Source organism: Perissodus microlepis, chromosome 10 (genome assembly GCF_051167445.1).
Source record: "Perissodus microlepis isolate ML-2025 ecotype Zambia chromosome 10, ASM5116744v1, whole genome shotgun sequence".
Lineage (NCBI taxonomy): Eukaryota > Metazoa > Chordata > Actinopteri > Cichliformes > Cichlidae > Perissodus > Perissodus microlepis.
Genome location: NC_140470.1, coordinates 1,694,934 through 1,719,382, shown reverse-complemented (window position 1 = coordinate 1,719,382; position 24,449 = coordinate 1,694,934). Strand labels below are relative to the sequence as shown.

The 24,449-nt window shown below is 41.3% G+C and overlaps 1 protein-coding gene across 7 annotated transcripts in view; it reads right to left on the bottom strand.

The window, feature by feature from the left end:
- The window catches only part of auts2a (activator of transcription and developmental regulator AUTS2 a), a 336,075-nt gene extending 324,357 nt beyond the window's left edge, over window positions 1–11,718 (bottom strand). For 6 of the 7 annotated variants that reach the window (XM_084941426.1, XM_084941430.1, XM_084941428.1 and 3 more), the window contains exons 1-2: window positions 11,524–11,717; window positions 8,725–9,458 (exon numbers count right to left, since the gene is read on the bottom strand). In XM_084941426.1, the coding sequence (XP_084797552.1) occupies window positions 8,725–9,012 (288 nt within the window). In that variant the 5' untranslated portion in view covers window positions 9,013–9,458; window positions 11,524–11,717. Of the gene's footprint in view, window positions 1–8,724; window positions 9,459–11,523 lie in introns of all 7 variants that reach the window. The other variant, XM_084941432.1, reaches the window with a different exon arrangement.
- Window positions 11,719–24,449: the final 12,731 nt, after the last annotated feature.

Here is a 24,449-nt window from a genome sequence, read left to right as displayed (position 1 = left end):
CATCTGTTACTGCACGATCTAGTTTAGCACACATCTAGCTAGGCTTCCAGACATTTTTACTGGTAACTGTGCTGCAGGAAACAGTTCATCAATATAGAAATTAACGAGCACTTGCTGACAAAAATGCCAATGAATGATAATGAAAGACAAATTCAAGTATTATCCTTCTAACAAAAGCACAACTTCCTCGTCTTTAAGCTCCAAAAGCATGTTAGAAGCTGCATTTGCAGTGCAGGCTAATGCTAACATGATATTTGGGAGCTGCAGTCTAATAAACATAAGCCAGCCTTTTCTGAACAGACAGCATACTCTGGTTAAACCAATATTATAAATACTGACTGATTATTGGTGGACAAATGTATAACAGACGCACTCCTCAAAACTGGTTTTTAGTTCTGTGCAGGGATCCCACCAAAACCAATACTCACTGTATCAGTCTTTCACTAAAATTTGAAAAATGCAATATTACTTGTTGTCCTTTGGTACCGCAGCCAGCAAACGTACCAGGGTGACCATTTTTTCCAGAATTTAAGGGAACAGTAAGGGCTTCGAGTGATCTAGTGCTTACATGATGAAGAGAAAGTTGGAAGTCAGAGATTCCCAGTCCAAATCTTTTCTCTTTACTTTTTTAAACCTCGTGAGCCCCCGAGGGTCTTTCTGAGGTCCCTGCTCAAAGATGACAAGCCCAACATGAATACAGGACTTCTCTGAAATTACAAACTCATTTTGACACCATCTGCAGAAATGAATATTTTGTGAAGAGTTACCCACACACTCACATACACTGGGCCTTTTTCCCTGTTGCACAACCCGAGTCCATCAAAACCTCCTTCATTCCTCTCAGTCATAATTTAAAGTCAGCAGCTGTGTGTGTGTGTGTGTGTGTGATGGGGAATCAAGACGTAGAAAATAGAGTGAAATCTTGTTTCAGAACTTCTCAACATCTGAATCACTAAACTTCAGCTCCAGTCAGCCTGAGTTGTCAATTAATCAATCAGTTAATTAATATATTCACTACATTCATTCTTTAACCTGAGATTAGCATTTTTTGAATTAAAACAAACATTTTAGAGATCTAAAAGTTAATTGATGAGTTGGGGACAAATTAGCAGACCGATGAAACACACGTGCAAACATTTTGAACTGAACACACTCGGACAAAGAGTGAAAGAAATGTTATTACATCCAGTCAGTGCCGAGGAGAAAGATAAACCTCTCCCACTTCACAGCATCTGAATTATTACATCTGAGGCTCATTTCAACAAAGCTGCACTTAATGCTGTGGGATGGTCCTTTTTGCCCCAAATCGTTTGAGCCAATAGAATCACGGTAACATCAGTTCCACCAATCAGAAGCTGCAAGGCAAGAAACACACCTGATGCTAAATTTACAACACATGCCCTCGTCCAATCAAATGTCTGTAACTGGGGATTTTTGATGGGAGACGGCTCTGAGGCATTGTGGGAGTTAGTCAGGAAACGAGCCGTAGTCGGCAAAGGTAAGTCTGATTCACATTACTGGTTATCAAGCGTCAAACACATTTGTGGCGTTCTTCTGGTTGGAGCGTGATGAAACTTGGCTTTTAGAAAATGTATTGTTCACTTTTTTGTTGTTTTTGCTGTTTAGTGGTCGCAGAAATGGTTTATATGAGCTTTTATGAGCTCGGATACCAGACGTGCCGGGTACCAAGCTAGTGTTACACCTGACGAAAGGGAAGGGGATACCAGGGGCAGCTAAAAAAGTCGCCATTCAGATTTGTTTAAAGAATTCAAGTGGAGTCATTTCCACTTCAGAGTAACAACATGGCCACAACAGCTTCATCTAAAGCTTTTGGTAAATCGTACCCACCAGATCCTTTAGAGATCCAGATGTTCCACATCCACATTTGCTGGGTTAAATTATTCATTCTCAGATTTTGCAATTCTTGTTAATAATTCTTACAAAGATGTTAGATTTGCTGTCACAGCAGCACATCCACAGGATCAAACCATTTGTAAGAAGTTTTATTCAGCACAAAAAAAGCAGGATAGTCTAATTAAATGGCGCTCGCTCCAAAGGGAATAGGGACAAAATTTCAAATGAAGAAAAATATCAAGACCCTTCGGTGCACCCAGACTTTTAGAGAGCTACCACTTCAGTCTCATAATTCACATTCATTACAACAGTATTTAGTACAAATGTGCCAAAAAGTGTCATAAATATACAAAGACTCCCTGCTTTACCCTCCCACACGCACACAGTTTTTTCAAACTTCCTCCAAGTCACAGAAAGAGGCAGTCTATGCTGACGCAAAATGCTTGTGTCAGCTCTGCACGTCCTTACCAACGCCAGGCTCCTCTCCCCATCTCACCTATGTGCATTGTAATCCATTTATACACTCGGTCCGTTCGATGCAGTGTGTGTGCATTAGGCCAATGTGTTTTCTTCTGCTTTTTAAAGTGTGTAACAAATGAAGTTAGAGAGGAAAATGATTTAGAGGCACAAGAAACCTGCAGGGTGCTGTGAATGAAGACGTCTTTCCAGAGTGAGAATCAAAGTCGAACAGACAAATGTACTCATTTACACGGCGCTGCTTTTATGCTGTTCACTGTATTATCATGGGCAGTCAGTCATGTAATAGACTGCTGTTAACCTCCTTTGTAAGAAGATCAGGTGTTATTAGGCAGAACGAGCCTTCAGGCATAACCTCGGACAATAGTGAAAGAGGTTACAATGGTGATGGCACTGATACAGTCTTTACTACAGACAGAGACAAATGGTAAGGGGAACTTTTCTGTGCACGTGTGCATGTAATGCAAACATAAAGACATCACAGAGCAGTAATTATGGGGAAAGAACGGAGCAACGGGTTAACTAAGGCAACGTTTTTAAATCAGTTCAGGTCAGCGGGGGCACGCCGAGGTTACGGACCCCTTTCAACTGAAATGGGTGCAAGACAGCAAAGGTTTGTGGAGGACAAGGCACTCAATAATTTAGTCATTTCTTCAAATGCTATAATAAGTTGCTGCTCAGGCTTCTCTCAATAGAAATCGGCCTCTAAACCAAATCCTTCAGACAGCTTCTGCTACGTACTTTGATCTCAGTGCAACGAGGAAGCGCTTCTCTGTCTCTGTAGCAGGTTGTGTTTGTGAAAATGAAACACTGAGCTGTATCAGACCCAAAAAACACACATTACAAGGAAACAACCGTTGCAAATGGTCAGTGTCACACTGGATACTGTAGCATGCTTTGGAAGTGCCTTAGCTCTACATTATTACACTAACAGTCATAATAACTGAATAGCTGCTTAGTATCACTGCATTAGATCTGCTATCCATGAACTACGATTGCACGCACAGGGCAGGAAAGTACATAGTGTTTCTACACTCGATAAAGCAATATCACAATGCCTTCGGGCTAACGCTTGACTACAAACAGCCTTCTGCTCATAAAGAACTGCTAATAGTAAATGTGTAGCCTTGTTTTGTGTTCACATTTTCTATTCAATTTTTTTTTTTTGCACAAACCATTTACGAGATTGTGACTACGATGTTTTCTACATCCCTTAAACCAGCAGAGGTTTGCACAGTAATGAACATGAACGAGTACTGCACAAGTATTCCTTACATCCTACATGTGCACATACTGTTGCCGCAGTGCCGCATCTGCAATAATATCAGTGTAAATGTTTACATGATGTAGAAGTGTCATTCCCATGAATTTACACTGCTTGATGCACACGACAATAAGGAACGCGCAGCCACGTGTAACAGCCTGTGCGTTCCTTGCTTTCCTTGCATATTTTGCAGTCTTGCATATTTTGCAAGACTGCAAAATATGCAAGGAAACTTTCCATGAAAGGTGGAAACAACAAACATGTTTCACTGTCCATCCAGACTACGAAGGAAGAGATATTTGCAGCTGGTGACGCCTGACCCAAATGTTCACAAATGGCTCCACCGAGAACGGCGAGCTGTACTCCATAAGACAGGAAGAGCTGACGGTGGATGGAAATTACTGATGTGGTTCAATGGTAAAACTACAGGGCTTTGAGCAGCTGGTTAAAAAGCTTGATGCAAGATACACCCCATGCAAAAATACATTTCATTTTAATGTTTTTATGTAACAACTCCTGAACAGTTACAAGGTTCAGGAACTTTACTTACTGTTAAACTACAGTGTTGAGCAGTCTCGTTATACTTTTACTTACAATTTTCAGGAAAAATACCAAAGTTACATTTGGGCTTAGATTCGACGCATGCTGTGTCTCTGCTATTGCATTAAAGTGCTGCTAGCATCTCGTGCTAATAGATTCACACATTGAATTATGTCGTCTGTCATCAGTGACAGTAACTCACTGGATCGTTTCCTTATATCATCAGAAATATGATCACAAGTTTTATAGAAATACGATGATATTATTTTGAGGTCATATCGCCCATCCTCCATTCCTGTTACATTACGAGCTGATGCAGGTGAAGGCTGGGAGGTTTTTTCAAGCAGCAGCTACTTCTTTTAACAACAGTACCAACGAACACGAACTGAAAAGCACCGACAAACAACAAAGGAACTGTGACAACCACATACTGTACAACAGCTACCAAAAGCTACTTGGTAGCTGAAGGTCTCAGGAGCCTCATCAATGAAGCCTTAGCTCCTAAAGCTAGGATATCAGCATGCCCACTGAAAGCAGGCCTGGGAGCAGTGTGTGTCTCCAGCACCGCGGTGACAGATGGAGCGCACTGGCATCTACCTCCAGGGGTCTGACCTCATCAGAATTTAACTTTACCCAGACAGAAACAGAGCCACTCGTGCCTGTGATATACGTGTGCTCGAAATATTATGTGGTCCAAACAAAGCGAACTGGGGTCACTAGTGTGAAATTAATAAAAAATAATAATAAAAAATAAACAGGGATAAAGTAACACGGAGACGGAGAAATCAGAGATTCTCACTAAGATTGAAATGTTGCCTAATTATTCATATGAAAATGAAAACCATGTCTACTGCCATGAAAATCCTTCCTAAGTAGTCTTACCCATATGCGAGAAGCTGTAAGGAGTCTCACCAACAGCATTTATCACATCAAAGCATTCCTCAGGAAATGGCAATCATTCGAAACGAAACATGCTGCAGTTTCTCTCCTGGAAGACTTACAAACCTGAGTCCATCAAAACCTCCTCCATTCCTCTCAGTCATAATTTAAAGTCAGCAGCTGTGTGTGTGTGTGTGTGTGTGTGTGTGTGTGTCTGTGTGTGTGTGTGTGTGTGTGTGTGTGTGTGTGTGTGTGTGTGTGTCTGTGTCTGTGTGTGTGTGTGTGTGTGTCTGTGTCTGTGTCTGTGTCTGTGTGTCTGTGTCTGTGTGTGTGTGTGTGTGTGTGTCTGTGTCTGTGTCTGTGTGTGTGTGTGTGTGTGTGATGGGGAATCAAGACGTAGAAAATAGAGTGAAATCTTGTTTCAGAACTTCTCAACATCTGAATCACTAAACTTCAGCTCCAGTTAGTCTGAGTTGTTCAATTAATCAATCAGTTAATTAATATATTCACTACATTCATTCTTTAACCTGAGATTAGCATTTTTTGAATTAAAAAAAACATTTTAGAGATCTAAAAGTTAATTGATGAGTTGGGGACAAATTAGCAGACCGATGAAACACACGTGCAAACATTTTGAACTGAACACACTCGGACAAAGAGTGAAATGTTATTACATCCAGTCAGTGCCGAGGAGAAAGATAAACCTCTCCCACTTCACAGCATCTGAATTATTACATCTGAGGCTCATTTCAACAAAGCTGCACTTAATGCTCTCCAAGAAGTGGAAGTATTATAGTATTATAGTATTATAGCATACTTCAATAGTGCCATCTATTCTGTCTGCTAGATGATGCTGAATTAAGCAAGTGTGTGTGTGTGTGTGTGTGTGTGTGTGTGTGTGTGTGAGAGAGAGAGAGAGAGAGAGAGAATTGGCACACAAACCAAGTATAATTAGTTTTTCCTGCTACTCTTACTTGAAGAGCATATTTATTACTGAGTAAACCACTCTGACAAGATTTTTCTAGATCGCTGTGACTCAATATTAATTTAATGACACTTAAATATTTTCATTCATTATTCTGTTTAAAACTCAGTAACAGACTGATAAATGAACAGACTACGCAAACGGCTCTCGTAAGGCACCAAGACGAGGCTGCGGATTATAAATCTGTTATAATCAAATGTTAAAGTACAATGAAACCTTCAGTAAACTGCAGGTTGGCAGAAAACACTGAGGGAAAAGGGGAATTTTTATTATTAGCTATTTAGTTTGACTAATTAAGAACCAAATTTAAATTTGAAAATGTGACAACTTGAAGACTTGAAGATAAAAATCCTCAATTATACAAGTTTGTTTTGAAAATCTGAGATATCTATGAGCATCGAAAATTAACTCTATTTTTTTTTTTTTTTATTGTAAAACTTAACAGATCCAGTAAGTAATTACATGATATGATGATTTTAAAGCGTTCTGGTCTACTCCGGTAGTTATTTCAGGCTTTTATTTTAAAAATCAGCCAGATCAACAGATTATCAACAGATTAACTTCCTGTTAATGAAATTATGCTTTTATTTTGATTATTTTATTTTTGCTGAAAAAAATAAAAAGATTTTTAAGATCTTGTTCAAATTATTAAAGATGTTTAAGGAGCAGTTACAGATCAAACGTGTGTAACAGATGTGTAACATGCGTGTGATTTTTCTGTGCATTAAAAATCATTTTCAGACGAATCTATTTTAAATGCAGCAACTCGCACAGACAAATTTACAACATTTATTTTTTCAAACCAAGCTCAGTTTTTTGTTTTTTTCCTGTTTAATCAGATTTCTTAGTTCTGAACAAACACATCTGACCAATCAGATTACTGCGTTTGGCAACAAGTGTGCTGCAGTTCAAAATGCACTCTGGTACTGAACATACAAACAGTAAAATAATCCTATTTTACCTCAGACACACAGCTAGACGCTGCTCTGGCTCAGCCGTCCCTGAAATGATTTCTGTGCCTCCAACTCTGCTAATAGAGCTCAAACTATGGTGCACAAAAATGCACCGTGTTTGTGTGTATATATGTAACACAACAAAATGTATATGCTACAAATAAAACAGCACTCCACCATCGACCTGGTCCAAGAACGGCGTCTCAACGACAGAGGGTATGGGACGAGTTATCCACACAGGAACAATAAAGCTAACGTTTACATATAATGGCATTATTTGCTTTGCAGCAATGGCACCAATTAAACCTATTAGTAGATTTTTGGTGTATTAGTAAACTCTCAGTTTGGGGGGGTGTTCAGGGACATGGACCACGGCTACAGCAGCAGACAGTGTAGAGCTTACTACTGACAAAGACAAAAGTTTACTAAAACTGAACAATCAAGACACCCTTAATATGAAGCTGTAGTCCATAGCACAGGTTGCACTGAAGTCATTTGTTTTTTTGGGGGGGGGGCACATGCTATTGTCCAATTCGCCCTGTGACTGCACCGATCTCTCAAGGTCTCCGTTTGCCTTCTGTTATGCACATACGCTGGGTTGTTGTCATTTTAACCAGACACTCAAACTGAACAGCAATTCTTTAGCAGACTGATCCAGAAAACATCAACGGAAAGAACAACTGAAAGAAGGTCAGGCAGAGCGAGGAGAAAGAAAGGACGCACAGAGAAGCACAAGAGCCCACGACTGTTCAATGGAGTCACTCTGAATAAAGAGGAATAAAAACATGACCGTAAGCAACTCTTGAACTGCGAAAAGTGTGGCTCTGTCTAACAAAAGGATACAATGAGGACAAGTACGACTCTTTATATCCTTGATATGGACCAAACTAGTGAACGAGAGATTAGCACCGCACTGGATACATTAGTGTCAAACTTATACCAAGACGGCCCCCCCTCGAACCTTGGGAGGACAGATAATAAAGTTAATAATGTAGATCAGTAATGCTGGATGTAGAATAGCCACCCGTTAATGTAGCAACCCTATCTGCTCAAATGCCTTTGGCTCAAATATGTAGACACGTCTGTACTTCCTGTTGCCGTTTGTTTCCTCATGACGCTTCTTCCTGTCAATCGCTGTCCTTATTCTACAGTCACGACATTGTGCAATATCCATAGGCAAAAACAGATGCCGCTTAAAAATAGACTCAGCGATAGCTAAAAACTGACATGGACAAATAGCAACACCTAGGGCAGAATATTTCCACAACTGCAGAGGTTCCAAAGAGATCAGCTTTCAGTTCGTCACACAATTGTGTAACTTGCCACTACAGAAAAATGTGGCAGTTAGGCTCTATATAAAATGCTTGCTCATGCAAGTCATAATTTAGAACTATATCACTGGAAGTCAGCCTGCGCTCCGTTTGCATTCCAAGGAAAATGGATAGCCAGCACATAATAAATTACTACCAGTGAATAAACTGTTGTAACATGGATCAAATTGCTCTCTCGTGCCAAAGCGCACAAATGCACAACAGCTTCTACAACCATAGCTCAACATACTTCATCTGGTGTGAGGCTTTGCAAGAAAACTAATCCAGACAACATCAGCCTGCATCTGCTGAACACCAGCTCACACCACAGCCAAACACACAGGTAGGAGCTAAAAACAAAAGTACCTGACCGATCCATTCAGCAGAACACACCGTCTGACAGCTCGAGTTTAATGTGTAAGTGCAAACAAGTCCCCTCCCACTCCGTGGTAAAGAACTCACCTCCAGGGCCTCGAGGGTCACGAACCCTGTGATGGAGAAGCCGTCAATGATGTCCTCTTCGGCAGAAGTAGACTCCTTCCGCTTTCTTCGTGGAGGTCGAGGTCGGGACGACGAGGGCTCCCTGTCACCCTCCCGCTCTGAGTCAGAGGAGAAGCGAAACACGGAGCCCTTCACGTGGTTGTTCTGTATCCCATTTGATCTCCTCTCCCGATCCCTCTCGGACCTCGACTTCCTCTTCTTCCGGAGACCACTAGATCGAGGGCCATCCATGTCCTTCATTGGAAGCATCCAAATAAACCCTGCTGTTAACCGGGAATCAAAGCCTTCGAGGGCCCAACGCGGCACTGCTAAACCTCCACTTGGGCAAAGACCCCCTTGAGGAGAATCTCCACAATATCCAAGAGAATGTTATCAGTGGGATAGATCCAAGGTAATCATAATATCCAACAGATGAAGCCTTTTATGGGAAACTCAAAAGCGCACTGACTCAGTGAACCCAGCTAGGCTTCACGAAAAGATCCCCAAAGGCAGTCCATCAAATCCTACAACGGAGGTGTAAAATGATCTATTAAACACGTTATCGCCAAGCTGTGGATTTTGCCAGGGGAAGGACTTTTCAAGTTAAAGCAAATGTCTGCTCAGTGAACGTGCCCCGCCGTGATGAGATGAGCAGGTGCCGCCACATCTTTCTTCTCCAGGAACTGCTCTTACCCAAGGTCAGCAAACTCACGCTCCTGCAAAATAAAGATGGACAGAGAGAGAGAGTGCATGCATTTGCAACATGTTCACTCAGCAAGTTCAACAGTGCATTGGAGCTAATGAGCCATTTTCCGATAGGTGCTGCATGCTACAACAAAAGGTTCTTGGCTTGGTGCATAATGCAAGATGAATGTTTTATTAGTTGCATCTGCTGAGTATACTGTGCTTTTTACACTGCCAGGTCATTAAGCCCCGAGATGAGATGATTATGTGTTGTAAGTGCTCTTTTACTGGTGTCTCAAAAGCTTTTGCCAAGTTTTCTAACATAAACTGTGTTTTTAAATGATTGAGCTCCTTGTGTAAATTATATAATACCAGTGTTATTTGCTACACGATGGCTTAAGTTTCCTGGGATTATATTTGGCCTGGTGACAGCTACAAATGTATAAACTCTAAACTCTGTGACAGCGCTTCAACACTATGCAGCACTTTGTTCCTACTACAATAATTAAACTGACAAGGTGAACAATACACCCGTTTAGTTGCTCTATTTGTCGGCTCTCTACATTAGTTTTAATGCAAATGATCAACATTTTGGCACACACTCACATGCATCAGAAATGACATTTCATTCACTTTCACTGTGCAACATCACTAATAATAAAGTTGCAGCATAAACAGACATAAAAGACAAATTAGACGAGTCAATACTTGGGAGCTGTGCTTGAATAATATAGCTTTGACTTGTAGACATCCATAAATGAATTGCTGAAATTAACAGATTCCCCCTGACAACCTGTTTCAGTTCACCATTCGTTTCTTTCAAAACATCACCTTGGCACACAGGCATGACTACATTTCTCCCTTTCACAAATTAAAAGTAGGTCTAATTGAACAGAGACACGCGTTTGAGGTTTTACACACTCTAAACAAATGCCACGACCCTTTATTAAGGTTATCCTGTGTTTGGCTGCAGAGCTTAGCAGAGCCTGCCTTCACTGACACTGAAGGCATCTGGCTGCTTTATAATATTAGGATGCAACATTCAACAGCTTGCAGTGCTATTCTACATCATTCTCAGGAGCAGCCCAGCAGACTAGGCCTAAAGCCACAGAAAGTCACTCTGGCATTGTAGTCCAAAACACATATGGCTTCTCAGTGTGTCCAGAATAATAATTCCCATCCATTACATCACAGAAATGGTATTCGTATGTTGAAGAAAACTGCTTCAGACCGAACAAACTGCAGGCTTTTACTAAGCCTCCAGAATCCAGGTGGACGTTTCAAGCACAGAGGAATGAACCCTTTTCTGCATCACCACCCAAACCAAAAACCAATCTGTCACAGTCAACCACCATCTTCAACTTTACAGTGTCTCCTTGGACACGGGCTGTCATGTAGTGAGCTCATCTGGATTCTGCAGCATATATGCTCTGCTCGACCCTGCAAAGTGACAAATGTTTTAAGCATGCACAGTCACAACCATTTTGGGGGGCTTGATCAAAGGCATACACAACAAAGGCACTAACAAGCCTGCATGCCAACAATTAAGTGTGCATCAACCATTTGCAGCTATTCATTTCACAGTACATGTTCAGTCTTCTAACACCCCCAAAAGGAAAATCCACAAGAAGGCAAATGCACCTTTACCGTGATAATGCTTCTAAGCCTTTTTTAAGTACCTGTGCCTTTAACCTGATGCCCCATGCCAATACTCATCTAATGGCCCACAGACACTGTGCAAATACCTCCCAAAATATCGCTTATTTAAAAACACACACACACACACACACACACACAAACTGTGTCCTAGCACTCGCCCTGGCTTTTCCAGTTCAGCAAAGACTCTTTCTCTTGTCTTAGCTCACAGTCCCTTTTTGTCTGCCTGTGCTGTCAGTAAAGATCTCAGGCTCTGTAATCCAGTCCAGCCCACAACAGCAGCAGCAGCAGCGGACTGGCACTGCCTCCTGCTCCGGCTCTCCAAGCTTCATTTTCTACTATAAGACACACAACAAAAGCAAGCCTCTCTCTCTCTCTCTCTCTCTCTTCTTTTTTTCCTTTTGCTCCAAGACACGTCATGCAAAACCAAGAATTGCAAACCCTTGCGAGTGGGGAGGGACCGTCCGGACAAGTTGAAGGCCTTCAGTCACTAAAGAAAAAATAAAGATAAAGCACAAGAAGGTTTGGAGCTGGCAAAATAAATCCCGCGAAGGAAAACCATAGGGTATCTCCTCCTCCTCTCCCCAGATCCGAGCTTCAGGATCCCGGAGAAGGGAGACCGGGGCGCAGTGATACGGCGATGCCGCAGTGCCGCTTTACAGGCTGCACGCTTCCTCCTCGGCGCAAATAGTGCTGTCCGTGGACGTTTGTTCTGCGAGTAACGGTGAAGATACAGTACGGCTAGTAACTTAGCTGCAAGTCAAATGTGCTGGAGCCCGTTTATACAGTCTTGTTATTTCCAAACTTAATTATGATTTGCAACGGGCGCATTTTTAATGTTTTTATCGTACATGCGTGACAAAATAATTGCAAATGCAAGTCAGGTGAACGGTTCAAGTAGTTAGTGGTAATGAATACTAGAAGAAAGTGTCCGGTCATTACTTCATGAACCTCGGCTTTATCATTAAATGGTAAAATATGCATTCATTAGCATAATTGCTTAAATACTAAATTGAACAGCTGCCTGTGATCGTTAACGCCCACCAAGCTAAAGACAAAGCTATAGCCACACAATTGATTTTATGGAGAAGAGAAGCAGCAACTCAATTTTTTACGCAGTTTGTTTAAACATAGTCATTCACCTATTAGTTTAGCGACTGTATCTTTATTTGATCCGAATTATTTAGTCATTTTAAATCATTCATTATTTATTCCCTCCTTCAGGACAGATACGTTAGCTAAAATGTTCTCATAAAGTGATATGAACTCTTGCTTCAAGGACACCTGTGGCCAACTAACTCTCCCCCCACCCAACCAGCACTGCAGGTGGTGTCTGACCTTACAGTAGCGGCAATGAATAATAAAAGACTAAATAAGCACAGCATATTTTCGACATTTAAAGACAATATTTACCCTGGAAAGCTGCTTCTCAGCACTGAGTTGTTAGTCACCCCAGCCTTTGCAATCAGACAATTACTTGCATGTGTGGGGCCACGAGATTATGCGTGTCCCGAGTCTCCAGCGCTCACGGCGTTGCCCCAATAAGCTGTCAAAGCAATACGTGCACTTTAGTAAAGGTTCTGAAGCTTATTCATTATGTTGGTGTCGTGTTTTGCATTTATATTGTAATAAAGAAAGAAAACATGGAGTTATTCAACATCCAAGTTGTGCACCATTTGGCAGGAATAAATCTATTCAGTTCAGGTCACCTCACTCAGCTTGTTCAGTGTCATTCATGAAAAGCAGTCAAGCATCAGGCTGAGATTTACAATGGCTGCTGGAACATGCTTTGCTCTTTTAAAGTCTTCTGCTTGCATGGAAACATACCAGGTGAATAATACCCTCACCAACATAACCCAGGAGGACAGTTATATATATATTTAGATGCAGAAACGTGGCTGAAGATGTTTTCACTGTCTGCCAACTGAAAATCAGTAATAAAGTAGTAACGCATGTTTTATTGGAGATAATTAATCAGATAATATTTTTTTAAAAAACTTCAATATTTGCAGCTTTATGTTCCATAAATGTGGATCGAGTGAATGCCTCGTAGCACATGTCACTGCAGCATTACCACAACATGCATTGATTTTTAGGTCCATTAATACCGTGGGGTGAGCATTAATAACAGTGTAACTACAACAGTGTGAATTTGTACTATATTCAATAATAATTCAATTTAATAGCAGCTTTATTGGGTGTAGTGTCAAAACCTCATGAAACTCATGTCTAACAAAAAAAAAAGAAAAGAGGGGGAGGATGTCACGCCTCTCACAAACAGGAATCGGGGAAAGTCAGTGAACTGGTCCTCTGCACCCAACCATGGGTGGGATATGTATTTTTAGTTCAGTCTAATGATGCAGAGGCTGAGTGGCTTGGCTCAGAGCTTGCTTAAAGTGCTTCAATTCCCAGCGCCCAGTGGCACAGGGACCCCATCTGCCTGTAAGAATAATGCTGGGGGATACACATGCCCTTGACCCCACCTCATCTTCCAGGAGGAGTGTCCTTGTGAGGAGTGGTGTGGCAGGGGAGAGGCAACAGTGAGGCAGCTAATTCAGCTCTCCCAGCCTCTGCTCATTTGTGGGGAAGATAAATGTGCTCCTCTCCCCTCTCCTCTGCCGTGCCATAATTAGCTTTAATTACACCTTTGCCCAAACTTTCTGCGCCTCCACAGCTTCATTCACTGCCACACAACAAACTGGATCCAGGGATCTGAAGGCTGATAAAGTGGAAATATTTTCGGTAAATGTATGAAGTAGTCATCTGGATAATTGGTTCGGACCGCTGACCAATGCCTTCACCACTCTCCGCACAACGAAAGAGTCAGGGATCATTCTTTCCAGCTGTAGTGTCTCCAGCTTGCTATAATAATGTCTTCCTGACCCAGGGATAGCTCAGCAGGTGGAGTGGTTGCCCCATGATCGGAAGGTCGGGGGTTCGAATCCACTGAACGGCTACCCTGAGGTTCCCCTGAGCCAGGTACCGTCCCTACACGCTGCTCCCCGGTGCGCCTGCTTAGTGGCTGCCCACTGCTTCACTGACTGAATGGGTCAAATGTAGAGAGAGTAATTTCCCCACGGGGATGAATGAAGTATGCATTATTATTGTTTTGTGATTGGATTCAATCATCGGGCTTTTTTACACAGGAAAATGGAAACTTCTAGAAGAAAATAAACTCAAGAACTAAATGACAAAAGTTATAAAATAGACTCAAAATCTAATAAGCCAACACAATCAGGCTTTTATAATGATTGTTTTATAGCACAGGTATTTTCCACACACCACACAAGCCTGAGAAGTCTGTACACAGGAACAGGATGAAGCTGAGGGGATAGGTCGATCACAGATCAACTATTACTCCACCTGAAAATGCATTTCTGCGTATTTATCTTTAATTACCAAGTCAGAATGCAAAACTTCACTCCCTGTTTTCCTCTTCAGACAGCAGATGGTAGTAATTAAGGAATCGTATTAACAAAATAGAATCGTGCATATTATCACACCCTCCTCATTTCCAGCTTTTACCTTTATCCCATTTGTGCATCTTCATCCTTATTATCTTGTCTTGTCAGGGAAAAGGCTCAGCTGGGATGTAGTGACAATATGGGTGCAATACAGCTTGATTTCATGAGCACTTATAGCAACAAAGAGATTCCTTTTTCTCCTCCAGCTGTGCTAGCAAACCCTATAATAGCCTTTATTACTTTAAATAGTTCTCACCCCACTGTATCTGTGTAGTTGCACTATTGCCTCTTTGTTCTGTGTTGTTGTGTTCACTTGGCAAATAGGATTTGTTGATGCTATTCATCAAAGGTATAGTGGGGACTACAATGTCTCTAACACACTGCGTGTGGGAGGTATAATGTTCATCACTAATGACTTGTCCCCGAAGGCCTTACAAGTGCTTAATGACCTTAAAGTGCAAGCAATACATGACAGGCATATGACATACTCGCTGCTAAATTGTGGCACATGACCTGCTGTTTAAAAGCTGACCTAAATTATGAATAGCTTCAATGCGTCTCTACTGTCACATTAAAAAAAGAAGAAGAAGCATTTAAAGCGTCCACAGGCTAATGTGTGAATATGTTTCAATGGGAAAATTACTTTTTAAAGCAGAAAAGTGAATTAGTATGATTGATTATACAGATCAGTATGAGTGAGGCTTGTACCTGTAATGATGACAGCGTGGACTGAAAAGCCTCTCTGGATTTAATATATGGGGCCTGTCAAAATCCTCTTAGCTCGTGGTTCCTCAGTCGGCTCACACAATCAATCATTGTTGACTGTTTGGGCTTTGGATAAGACTCGCATTCACCGTCACAGAAATGTGGAAAGGACGTCAATTCTAAATAATTCACTGATTATTTCAAAAAAAGTTGTTTTACAAAATGTGAATGGAAACAATTTAAACCCTCTGAAACGAGCAAAGAAAAAACAAACAAATGTTTGAAATGGGGAATTGAATTTATTTGTATATTTTGAAGATGAAACGATTATTTTGTCTTCAGGTCCAGCAGAGTTTCTTTTGTGAAAGTCAGAGCTAACATTAACCTCCTAAGACCCGAACTCTTCCACAGCAGCATTTTTAATTTCTCTTTGATTTTTGGGCATATTGGGGCCCGATGAATGTAAAAACAAAGAATTACCTTACTTTGTTTTTAGGAAAAATAAGAGCTACATATGAGGATATTCATTTAAAATTAAGATAGAACAATTGCACTATAATGTTCTCGTAAGTGGATATCAGGCCCTTGTAGAGCAAAATTGAATATTTTGGTCTAAATAACCCAAAATGTGATGTCCACATATGTGGACGCAGGTCCTAGGAGGTTAAAGGTGGAGGACGTAAACAAAAGTCAAGAGGAAAAGTGCAGAGAGCTTTAGCATCCTGTCAAAGACGTCATCGGCAAACAATTCAACAATTTATGAGCAAAACTGCTCCACCTAAAGTTTCATTATCTGCAGTACACAGTACGGTAATACTATTAAAAGCATCAGCGTTCAGACAAAGGCCACACGCTCATACTGAACTATATTTGGACCTTCAGACAGCAGTGCATTCAAAACAGATGGACGGTTGTGTTGGCAAATTTAAGACCCAGTCACCCTCAGTGGGTCCAAACCCAATTCAAGGGAAAGAGGGAAAATGTGACCAATCCAATCAAAATTTTGCATTCTAAACAGGACGGGGACCAAGTGGTTTTTTAGCTTTCAGTTCAAATTCCAGCTTCTGTTATGGTGTTTTAATGCACATGGCAGTCCCATCAATGCTGAATGATATCTAGAGATTTTTGAGTGATGCCATGAAAGAGTCTCAGTGCTTATTTAGCTACTCTGATGGCCTGTCTGTAGTCCAGAGCTGCTGCTAACCAGAGAGGTCCTGAACTGGTGAGCAGCTGAAACTCAATATCAAGCTGGAAAAACATTTTGCTTTCCAAAACCACAGAAATCGGTCTTGTCAGTTTCCAAATGCTAAGAGTGATGTTAAAAGAAGGCGAGACGGTGGTAAACATGCCCCTCATGCACTCTGTATTGCTGGCATCAAATTCTACATCAGCACGTAGTTTCCAAAAACTGTTTTGTCCTGTATGATGAAATCATTTTAAATTCAGGGTTTAAATCATCAGCAAATCATTGCCAGTTGTTTTTATTGAGATTTTATTCAAAAATCAGTTTTGGGATTTAAATTGCACTAAAATCAAACACTGGTTGTTATCAGGATGCAACAGAGCAGAGTTCAGCATGTGCCTTGGTCAAGATCAAAGCTGCTAAAAGGTAAAAAGCTATTTGATAATCCGTCTATCAGTAGAACATTCTCCAGAATTTTGAGTATATTTTCAATAACTACGACCTTTCTGAAGAACGAAGGTGTGCAGAAGGAGTCTGTTTAGCTTCTTGCACTTCTGTGTCCTGGAACAGCGCGAGCGTGCTCACAGTCGGGTTGGTGGTGTAATTAGTAACACCATTAACTGCTGTGAAAAGGTGCTGTTGAAGACGTGAACAAATAATAGCTGGCTGTCACGGGTTCTTTTAAGTCTTAGAAGGTAAGTGCAGCATTTATTTAGCGTGTGCCGAGTTTAAAATACAAGTGCGGGTTTGATGTGTGCGGCTCTGGAGGCATCTCTGTGAACTCGCACTCATTTGAAATGCCAACGTTGACCTTTCGCTGCATGTTTGGCTCGAAGAGGAAATCATTTACACGTGTATTCATTATTTCACCAGATGAGTCGATGCACTTGAGCTGTTATTCTTTCTTTTTCTCTCTGATGCTGGGCTTTTCTATATCTGTGCATACACACCAGAAAAAGCGTCCAAACACGAGGGCAAGGAATGATATGAAAACAGATGGAAACAGAAAATAACACAAAGCAAACACGCTGCTATGTTTATCTCCAGCAACATGGACCACAAATAAGTTCTTTGAATGACAAGTACAAATATTGAAAATGATAGCTGACCTACTAAAACAACAACATACAGCTTTTTAAACTAAAGATGCTGTCAGATGTGAACACGGCAAACAAAGCACAGAAATGGTGTTATTTGAAAAGCACATCTACGGCTCAATTACAGAAACATTCAGCACTAACTAATTCATGAGACGACAAGTTCAACATCAAGTTGAGCCACTTGAGATAAAACAGAATGATTTCAGTCTGCTTTACTCTTGTCAAGTACAACCGAGGCCTGAGAGAAGCATGTGTTTTCAATTCCAATATAATGAAGTCATGGAGAGTCTTCAGAGGGACTGTGAGGTTGGGAATGTGTTGCAGTATTTCTGCTATTACGATGTCAAATTCATAAATAATGAAGGTTCAAATTAAAGCCGGAGCCTCGCTCTGGTAGGGAGCCGTGTGTAAATTATTCCTTGGACGTGGATCACTCGTTCAGCAGTCTGTTCTTGTTTCTCGAGCTTACGCTGTAACGATGACCTACGTGTTCATTTTTTCCACAAGCTTCTCCAGAGCAATTCGACACCTTTTCTTGATTTGTCAAAGTTTCTCTCGCTAGCAAATCCAACCCATTACTCATAGCTACAACTGACATCCACTGAACAGGCTCCCTTTGAAGGTTGCACGATGCAGGCCCCCACCTGTCACCTAATACTTCCTGTCCTTTTGTTAACCTTGGGGCTACCGCCCCCACCCAAACCCTAGACCACATAGAGTGTGGAAACAGTACAATCCAGTTTTATTTACAAAGTGCTTTAAATAAGTATGTAAGGTAAACACCCCACCAATCAGATGACTCTGATTTGGCACACTTTGCAATTTGGCAACAGTGGGAAGGAAAAACTGATTTTTAACAGGAAGAAACCTCCGTCAGAACCGGGCTCAGGGAGGGGCGGGCTGATAAGAAGGTGGGGACTTAATTAAAAAAATTTTTTTAAATCTAATTTGATTTTTTTTACCAGTTTAATTTCCAGTAAATAGCTAATAACAGTTAAGAATTAGGTTACAGCCTTTCATAAAGAAAGGTTATATTTATAAAAGTTTTTATTTTCCCGCAGGCTGGGGGGGGGGGGTTGTTTTCCAATTACCGTGGCCCATCTCCCCTCAGGGCAGAGGAGGCATTAGTATTAGCATTAGAGATCCCTCCCTCTACCCCTGCAGTAACTATGCGATGCGCACAAGATCACCTTAATAGGATTTGTAAGCTTCTAAATGAAGTGGATTGTAAAAGACAAAATAACATGGGTAATGTTTTTCCTTGCATGGTGGGGCGCGGGAGGTTCCCAGGAGTGAGGGGAGGTGGTAAAAAGATGGGGAAAAGGGGCGAGACGTCTACAGTACGACTCTGTTTGATTCTCGTCTCTGTCCTTTGGCTTGCATCACTGGAGAGGAGTCATTAATTTACTGACCCACCTAACACAGCAGAGCGTTACGGAGGAAGCTGGCGTCATCAGAATCAAGCCTCCAGGGTGACTGTGTTTTTACAGCATGTCTTTCATTATGTGCCCATAAACACACAGTGTAACAGAAACATGGAAACTGTTAGCTCTGCTTAAAAAAAAGCTCCCAACAAAACAAAACATCTACACAACAAGAGTGAAATCACATGTAGCACAGAGTAGCAGGCAGCCCCGGGGATAACACTCGTAATGCTTGTTTTCTGTTTTCATAATGGAGAGGCGTTGTTCCCAGACAGATTATGGGGATCAGAAGGATGATCTCTTTCCAGTAAACTTCTCTTCTGAGGATTTGATCTGGTGCCCAAATGATATGGTTTGCATTTAAAAACACAATCCATGTAAAACAAAAAAGAAAATGTAAATTAATATGTAAAGATGTTTATCAGAAGAGCGTAACACGAGATCACTGTGCATTAGTATGACTATGATGTTAAATCTTGGAGTTACATACACTTCAGTCCCGCAGGAGCTGCAGACGCGTCCTCAGAGATATTGGTCCATGTTGACATGACCGCACCACACAGCTGCTCCAGATTTGTTGACGCTGTATGTTCAAGAAACTAGCTTGAGATGATTTGAGCTTTGTGACATATTATCTTGCTGCATGCAGGTTGTGTTACCGAGGAAAACAGGGTCACATACATCACGACAAAGAAGGATGGCAGCAGCTGGCAAAGGCAACAACTGTAGTCATATATAGTATTACATTATGTTTAAATTCAAAGTTTCAGAGGGATTTTGATCATTGCTTTTCCATTTTGTGGAATCAAAAACGCCGGCAATTTAAAATCCCCCAAGTCTTTGCAATCATACTAATGCGCATTCACAACATGGAAACCGAAATCCACGCAATTAAAAGCGGATTATTAAGGGTGACACTTGTTTGGTTCCAGTGAAAGTTTTATTAAACGCCGAGCAAATCTCTTCACTGAGATTCCCACGAGACTGCGCAGACGGTACGTGCTGATGGGGAGCAACAAGAAGCTCCATCTGTACTGGCTCAGCCTCGATCACGTCCATATGCCAGCTGCAGAAAATATCTCTGTCTTGACAGGGCTGCTTTGCTGCACGCTGCAGTTCAGATGAGCTGCTCTCAAAGCACACTTTCATTTTTATTGAGATAAACGACAACTCTGGATGCATTTACGACTCCCGCTCGTTCTGGCGCTGGATGCTGTCAGGTTGTTGTGTGTTGGGAGTAGAGATGGACCGATCCGATATTACGTATCGGTATCGGTCCGATACTGACCTAAATTACTGGATCGGATATCGGAGAGAAATAAAAAATGTAATCCGATCCATTAAATATCAAAAAAGCACCTCACAAAACTTGCGACACCGCGTAACTCGGCTCATAACCGTAGCAGTCGGAGCAGTGTGGTCACGTGATAGAGCGGCTGTGTGTATTTGTAGCCTGCTAGCAAACATTTCATCTCTGAGGAAGTTTTCCCAGAGAGAAGTAAAGCAAGTGTGTAAGTTCATCTCTGAATGTTTGTAAAGCATTCCCACGTTAAGCTTAACAACCGATATATAGAGCAATTGCCTCTCTCTCTCTCTCTCTCTCCTGCTGCTATGAAACTACTTAATGATCAGCTGATCGGCTTTTCTGTCGCGAGTCCGTCTCTCTTCTTAGTTTTTGGCCCACTTTGCACCAGAAAGAGGAAACCAGCGGCTGAAAAACAGCAGCACTATTAAGCTTGATAAGCTGTTGTTAGAATGTATTTAATATTACTTTCTACACCAGGATCTTTTTCTACGCAGCTGACGGCTGGTAACTGTGCAGGGGCGGATCTAGCAAAGTTTAGCCAGGGGGGCCGATAGGGCATGAACAGGGAAAAGGGGGCACAAAGACATACTTTTCTTTCTTATTCTCATTTAAAATGTCTAGCTTTTAATTATTTAATAATTATCTGAATCTTACACCCAAAGTTTTAATCTGATGTAAATGTATAGAAGTCCATTACTGTATATAGTAACTGTTAAGTCTAATATACCCTAGTAAGCTGTAGTACTTTTTCCTTTGGGAAGATACCATCTGTGCAGTCTGCAGTTCTGTTGAAGAAAGATGTTGAATCTATTTAATTATTCTTGAAAAAGAATTTATTTCTGTGAATTTTTTTCACCCTGCATCAAATTAAAGTTGATTACATTGATTAAGCATCATGAGGAAGAGGCTGGTTCCCTATTTTCTTTTGCTGGGAGTTTGCAACCCTATTAGTTAGGTTGCTTAATATTTCTGCTAAGTACTCTTTAAAATACCAGAATAGGGAGGATGGAGCAGGTTTAACTTTATTAGATTGATCAGTGTTGCTGATCTATGAAATATTTTGGGTGCAGTGTTTTGGTTTTTTTGCATACAGGTATAACAGAATAGCTTTAGTGTTGTTGTTGTTTTTTAACTTGAGTATGAACTTATACAAAAAGCAGCAAGATATTAAAAAAAAGTTTTATTGATTAAAAAACACACTATATCGGATTCATATCGGTATCGGCAGATATCCAAATTTATGATATCGGTATCGGACATAAAAAAGTGGTATCGTGCCATCTCTAGTTGGGAGGAGCGCAATTTATATTTATCTGAAAAACACATTTTTAAACTGACGTTTGACTGATATAATTGGACCAAATTGTTTTCAAGTTACATTTGGATTTGCATGGGATACAGGTCAAAGCAAATGGAAAAATTATAATTCAAATATCGAGTCTCTCTCCCAACGTATCAGTTTAATCAGTTAAACAACACTTAAACAACACGTAAACATGAGTTCCAATCATTAAAAAATCAAACACACGCACACACAGCTCTACTCTCCTACTCTTAAGTTGCTGTTCAGGACTGATGCACTGCCAAGTGATAAGTGGATCTCTGAAAAAGGCATGGAAACAGAAATCCTCCTCCTTAATAACTGAAAATGTCACATTGCAAAATAAATAAATTAAATTAATCAGTCAGTAGAGGAAGTCTTACTGATCTGATGATTTCACTTTTAAACTGTCAAATTTTGGTCAATGCAAACTCAAAACACTGTTGGTAGTTTTAAAAGTTTTATTAAAAACCAGCCAGCTCTCAATAAGGAACAAATCTGAAAACTGAGACTTTGTTTTGACAGCAGCGACACAACCGGGAGCTCCGTGGGAGACGAGAGGAGACGTTAGCTGAGGCCAGGGTGGATATGCGTTTTGTGGAAAGAGGTGGAGAACTGCATTAGCTGCCGTACTCGGAGGCTCCAGGGGTCTTTGGAGGGCAGGCTGGCTTTCAGAAGGGTGAATGGTGTGAAGGTGGAGAGTGGGCAGGCAGGTAAGTCTTGGGTAACGTCCTTTCTCTAGAAGCAGAAACAGAGGTAGCAGACAAAAGAGGCCTGATTATCACCATGGCAGTAAATCGACGCAGCACTTAAATACTCACGAGATGATGAGGAAATCCTGAGCAGAACTGCACAGAACCCACCGTTCTCCCTAGAACTCAACGGGACGTTTAGCGTGATAGAGGAGCAGAAAAAACACAAACCTCCGGGGCGTGGCCACACCGTGACAGCCATGTTTCCGATAATGTTCACGTCAAAGCAACACATGAGGAAAGATCTACTTTGGCACAAAAGGATTTGTTTGTTTTGAAGGCCTTGCAGAGTGAGCTACTGTGAGCGAGTCGAGTGCCTCTGACCTTGCTGCTGTCTGAGTAAACTGGTACACGGTTCACAGGTTTTGTTTCTGCTGGCTAGGTGGACACTGTAACGCCTGTGCGCACTGATCTGAGTGTGGAATTCTCAAATCAGATGAAAAATGACTTTCATACTCCTGGCGTCGTCTGTTCAAACGCATCGGCGCGAGGTAAAACGGCTGACGGTGCAGCTGCCATCTCCCGCTGCAGACTCTTGACCGGCTTTATTCAAACCCCAGTGTCCCCAGCAGTAAGTGGTTTGCTCATAGAAAACAAGCCAGTGACACCCACTCAAGCCAAGCAACTGTAGACAGCCCAGATTTAGTCTGATGATGGGCTTTGACGTGATTAGCCACAACATTACGACCACACAGCACAAAACGTTTGAATGAGTGTTTGTAAATCAGACATCCTGAGGCTATGCACTCTTATCTCTTTACAGGTCAGCTGCTGGAAAAAATACAGTAAAATGCATTTCATTATTTAGAATCCACTCTCCTGCAGTCTTTAAATCCAGCTAATATAGGAGAGGCATCTGACCAATTCCATTACCAAAGTCACTAATTATTTATTCTTTAACTTTATTCATTTAGGTATCGTAACACATTACATACTATGAACGAGGCAGCTCGTTAAGAAAACAGTGAAGTGTCAGGTCCAGTGCGTTGAGGATTTCAATCATCTTTCAAATGATTAAAAAAATGACGCAAACGAATCTAAAAAATGAAAACATTGTGTTGAGATGGTGAAACGATTTCCTGACAATGTGCTAATGAGCAATAAGCAGCACACACAAAACAAAGGCTTCGCTTTGCTCCGTTTCGCTTTAAAGTAGCAGATCATTTTACTCGTGTTCGCTAATGTCAAACTCTTTCATTAGCTTTCTTCTTTAAAAGCCGTAAAACATCAGGAGTCGATGTAACACAAAGTTCCACATTAAAAACCTGCTATGGAAACAAGTGGTTCTGATGAGCTCTATTAACATGGCTACAGTGAATATTATGTTCCCGAGGCAAAGTAACCGAGTTGGACTCTTTAAAAGTGTACCTAGGTTGCCATGGTAATCTGCCTCAGATCTTATACAAAGTTTATGGTGCATCCTTTTGCTCTTTATCTCTGAGCTTGTAGGTTATGATCACAGCTTGTAATTACACGCAGGCAGCGGCCCAGAGGTAATAGGATACTTCTGAAGGATTTCAAAGGCCCACGTGGCATCATAAATTCATTGAGGAAGGCAAGGGCATCGATTATGGGCCTGCTGTATCTTGACACTTACATTCAGCAGGAGTGCGCTCTGAATGGCAAGCTACAAAACAAACTGATAGACTGCTTGTGACAGATGGATAACAAAGTGGTCCAATCTGGCAACAAGGCTAGAAATACTGCAGGTTGTCGGGTCTTGACAGAGCTGGTCTGGGTGCAATTCGGGTCTTCGCACTCAGCACCTGTGAGCATGAAAAATGTTCTTTATGATCAATAAGCCATTCATCATTAACCACGGCTGTTTTGTGCTTTGAGGAATGATATGGGGGATTATTAGATTTCATCTAATCTCTGACCCACACTTCCAAAACCACTTCTACAACTTTTGTGACAGGGAAATTCACCGGCACGCCTGCGGCCCCAAAGACTTCTCCATCTCCACTGATATCTGTAAAAGTTATTTGAACAATGTGAAATCTCAAAGCGTATGTCCGGCAAGATGGGCAGAGTGTAAGATTTGAGCCCAGCATTGAACAAATGATCTGAGGAGCAGTGTTAAAGACAAAGCTAGTGCTGGCTGCTTAACAT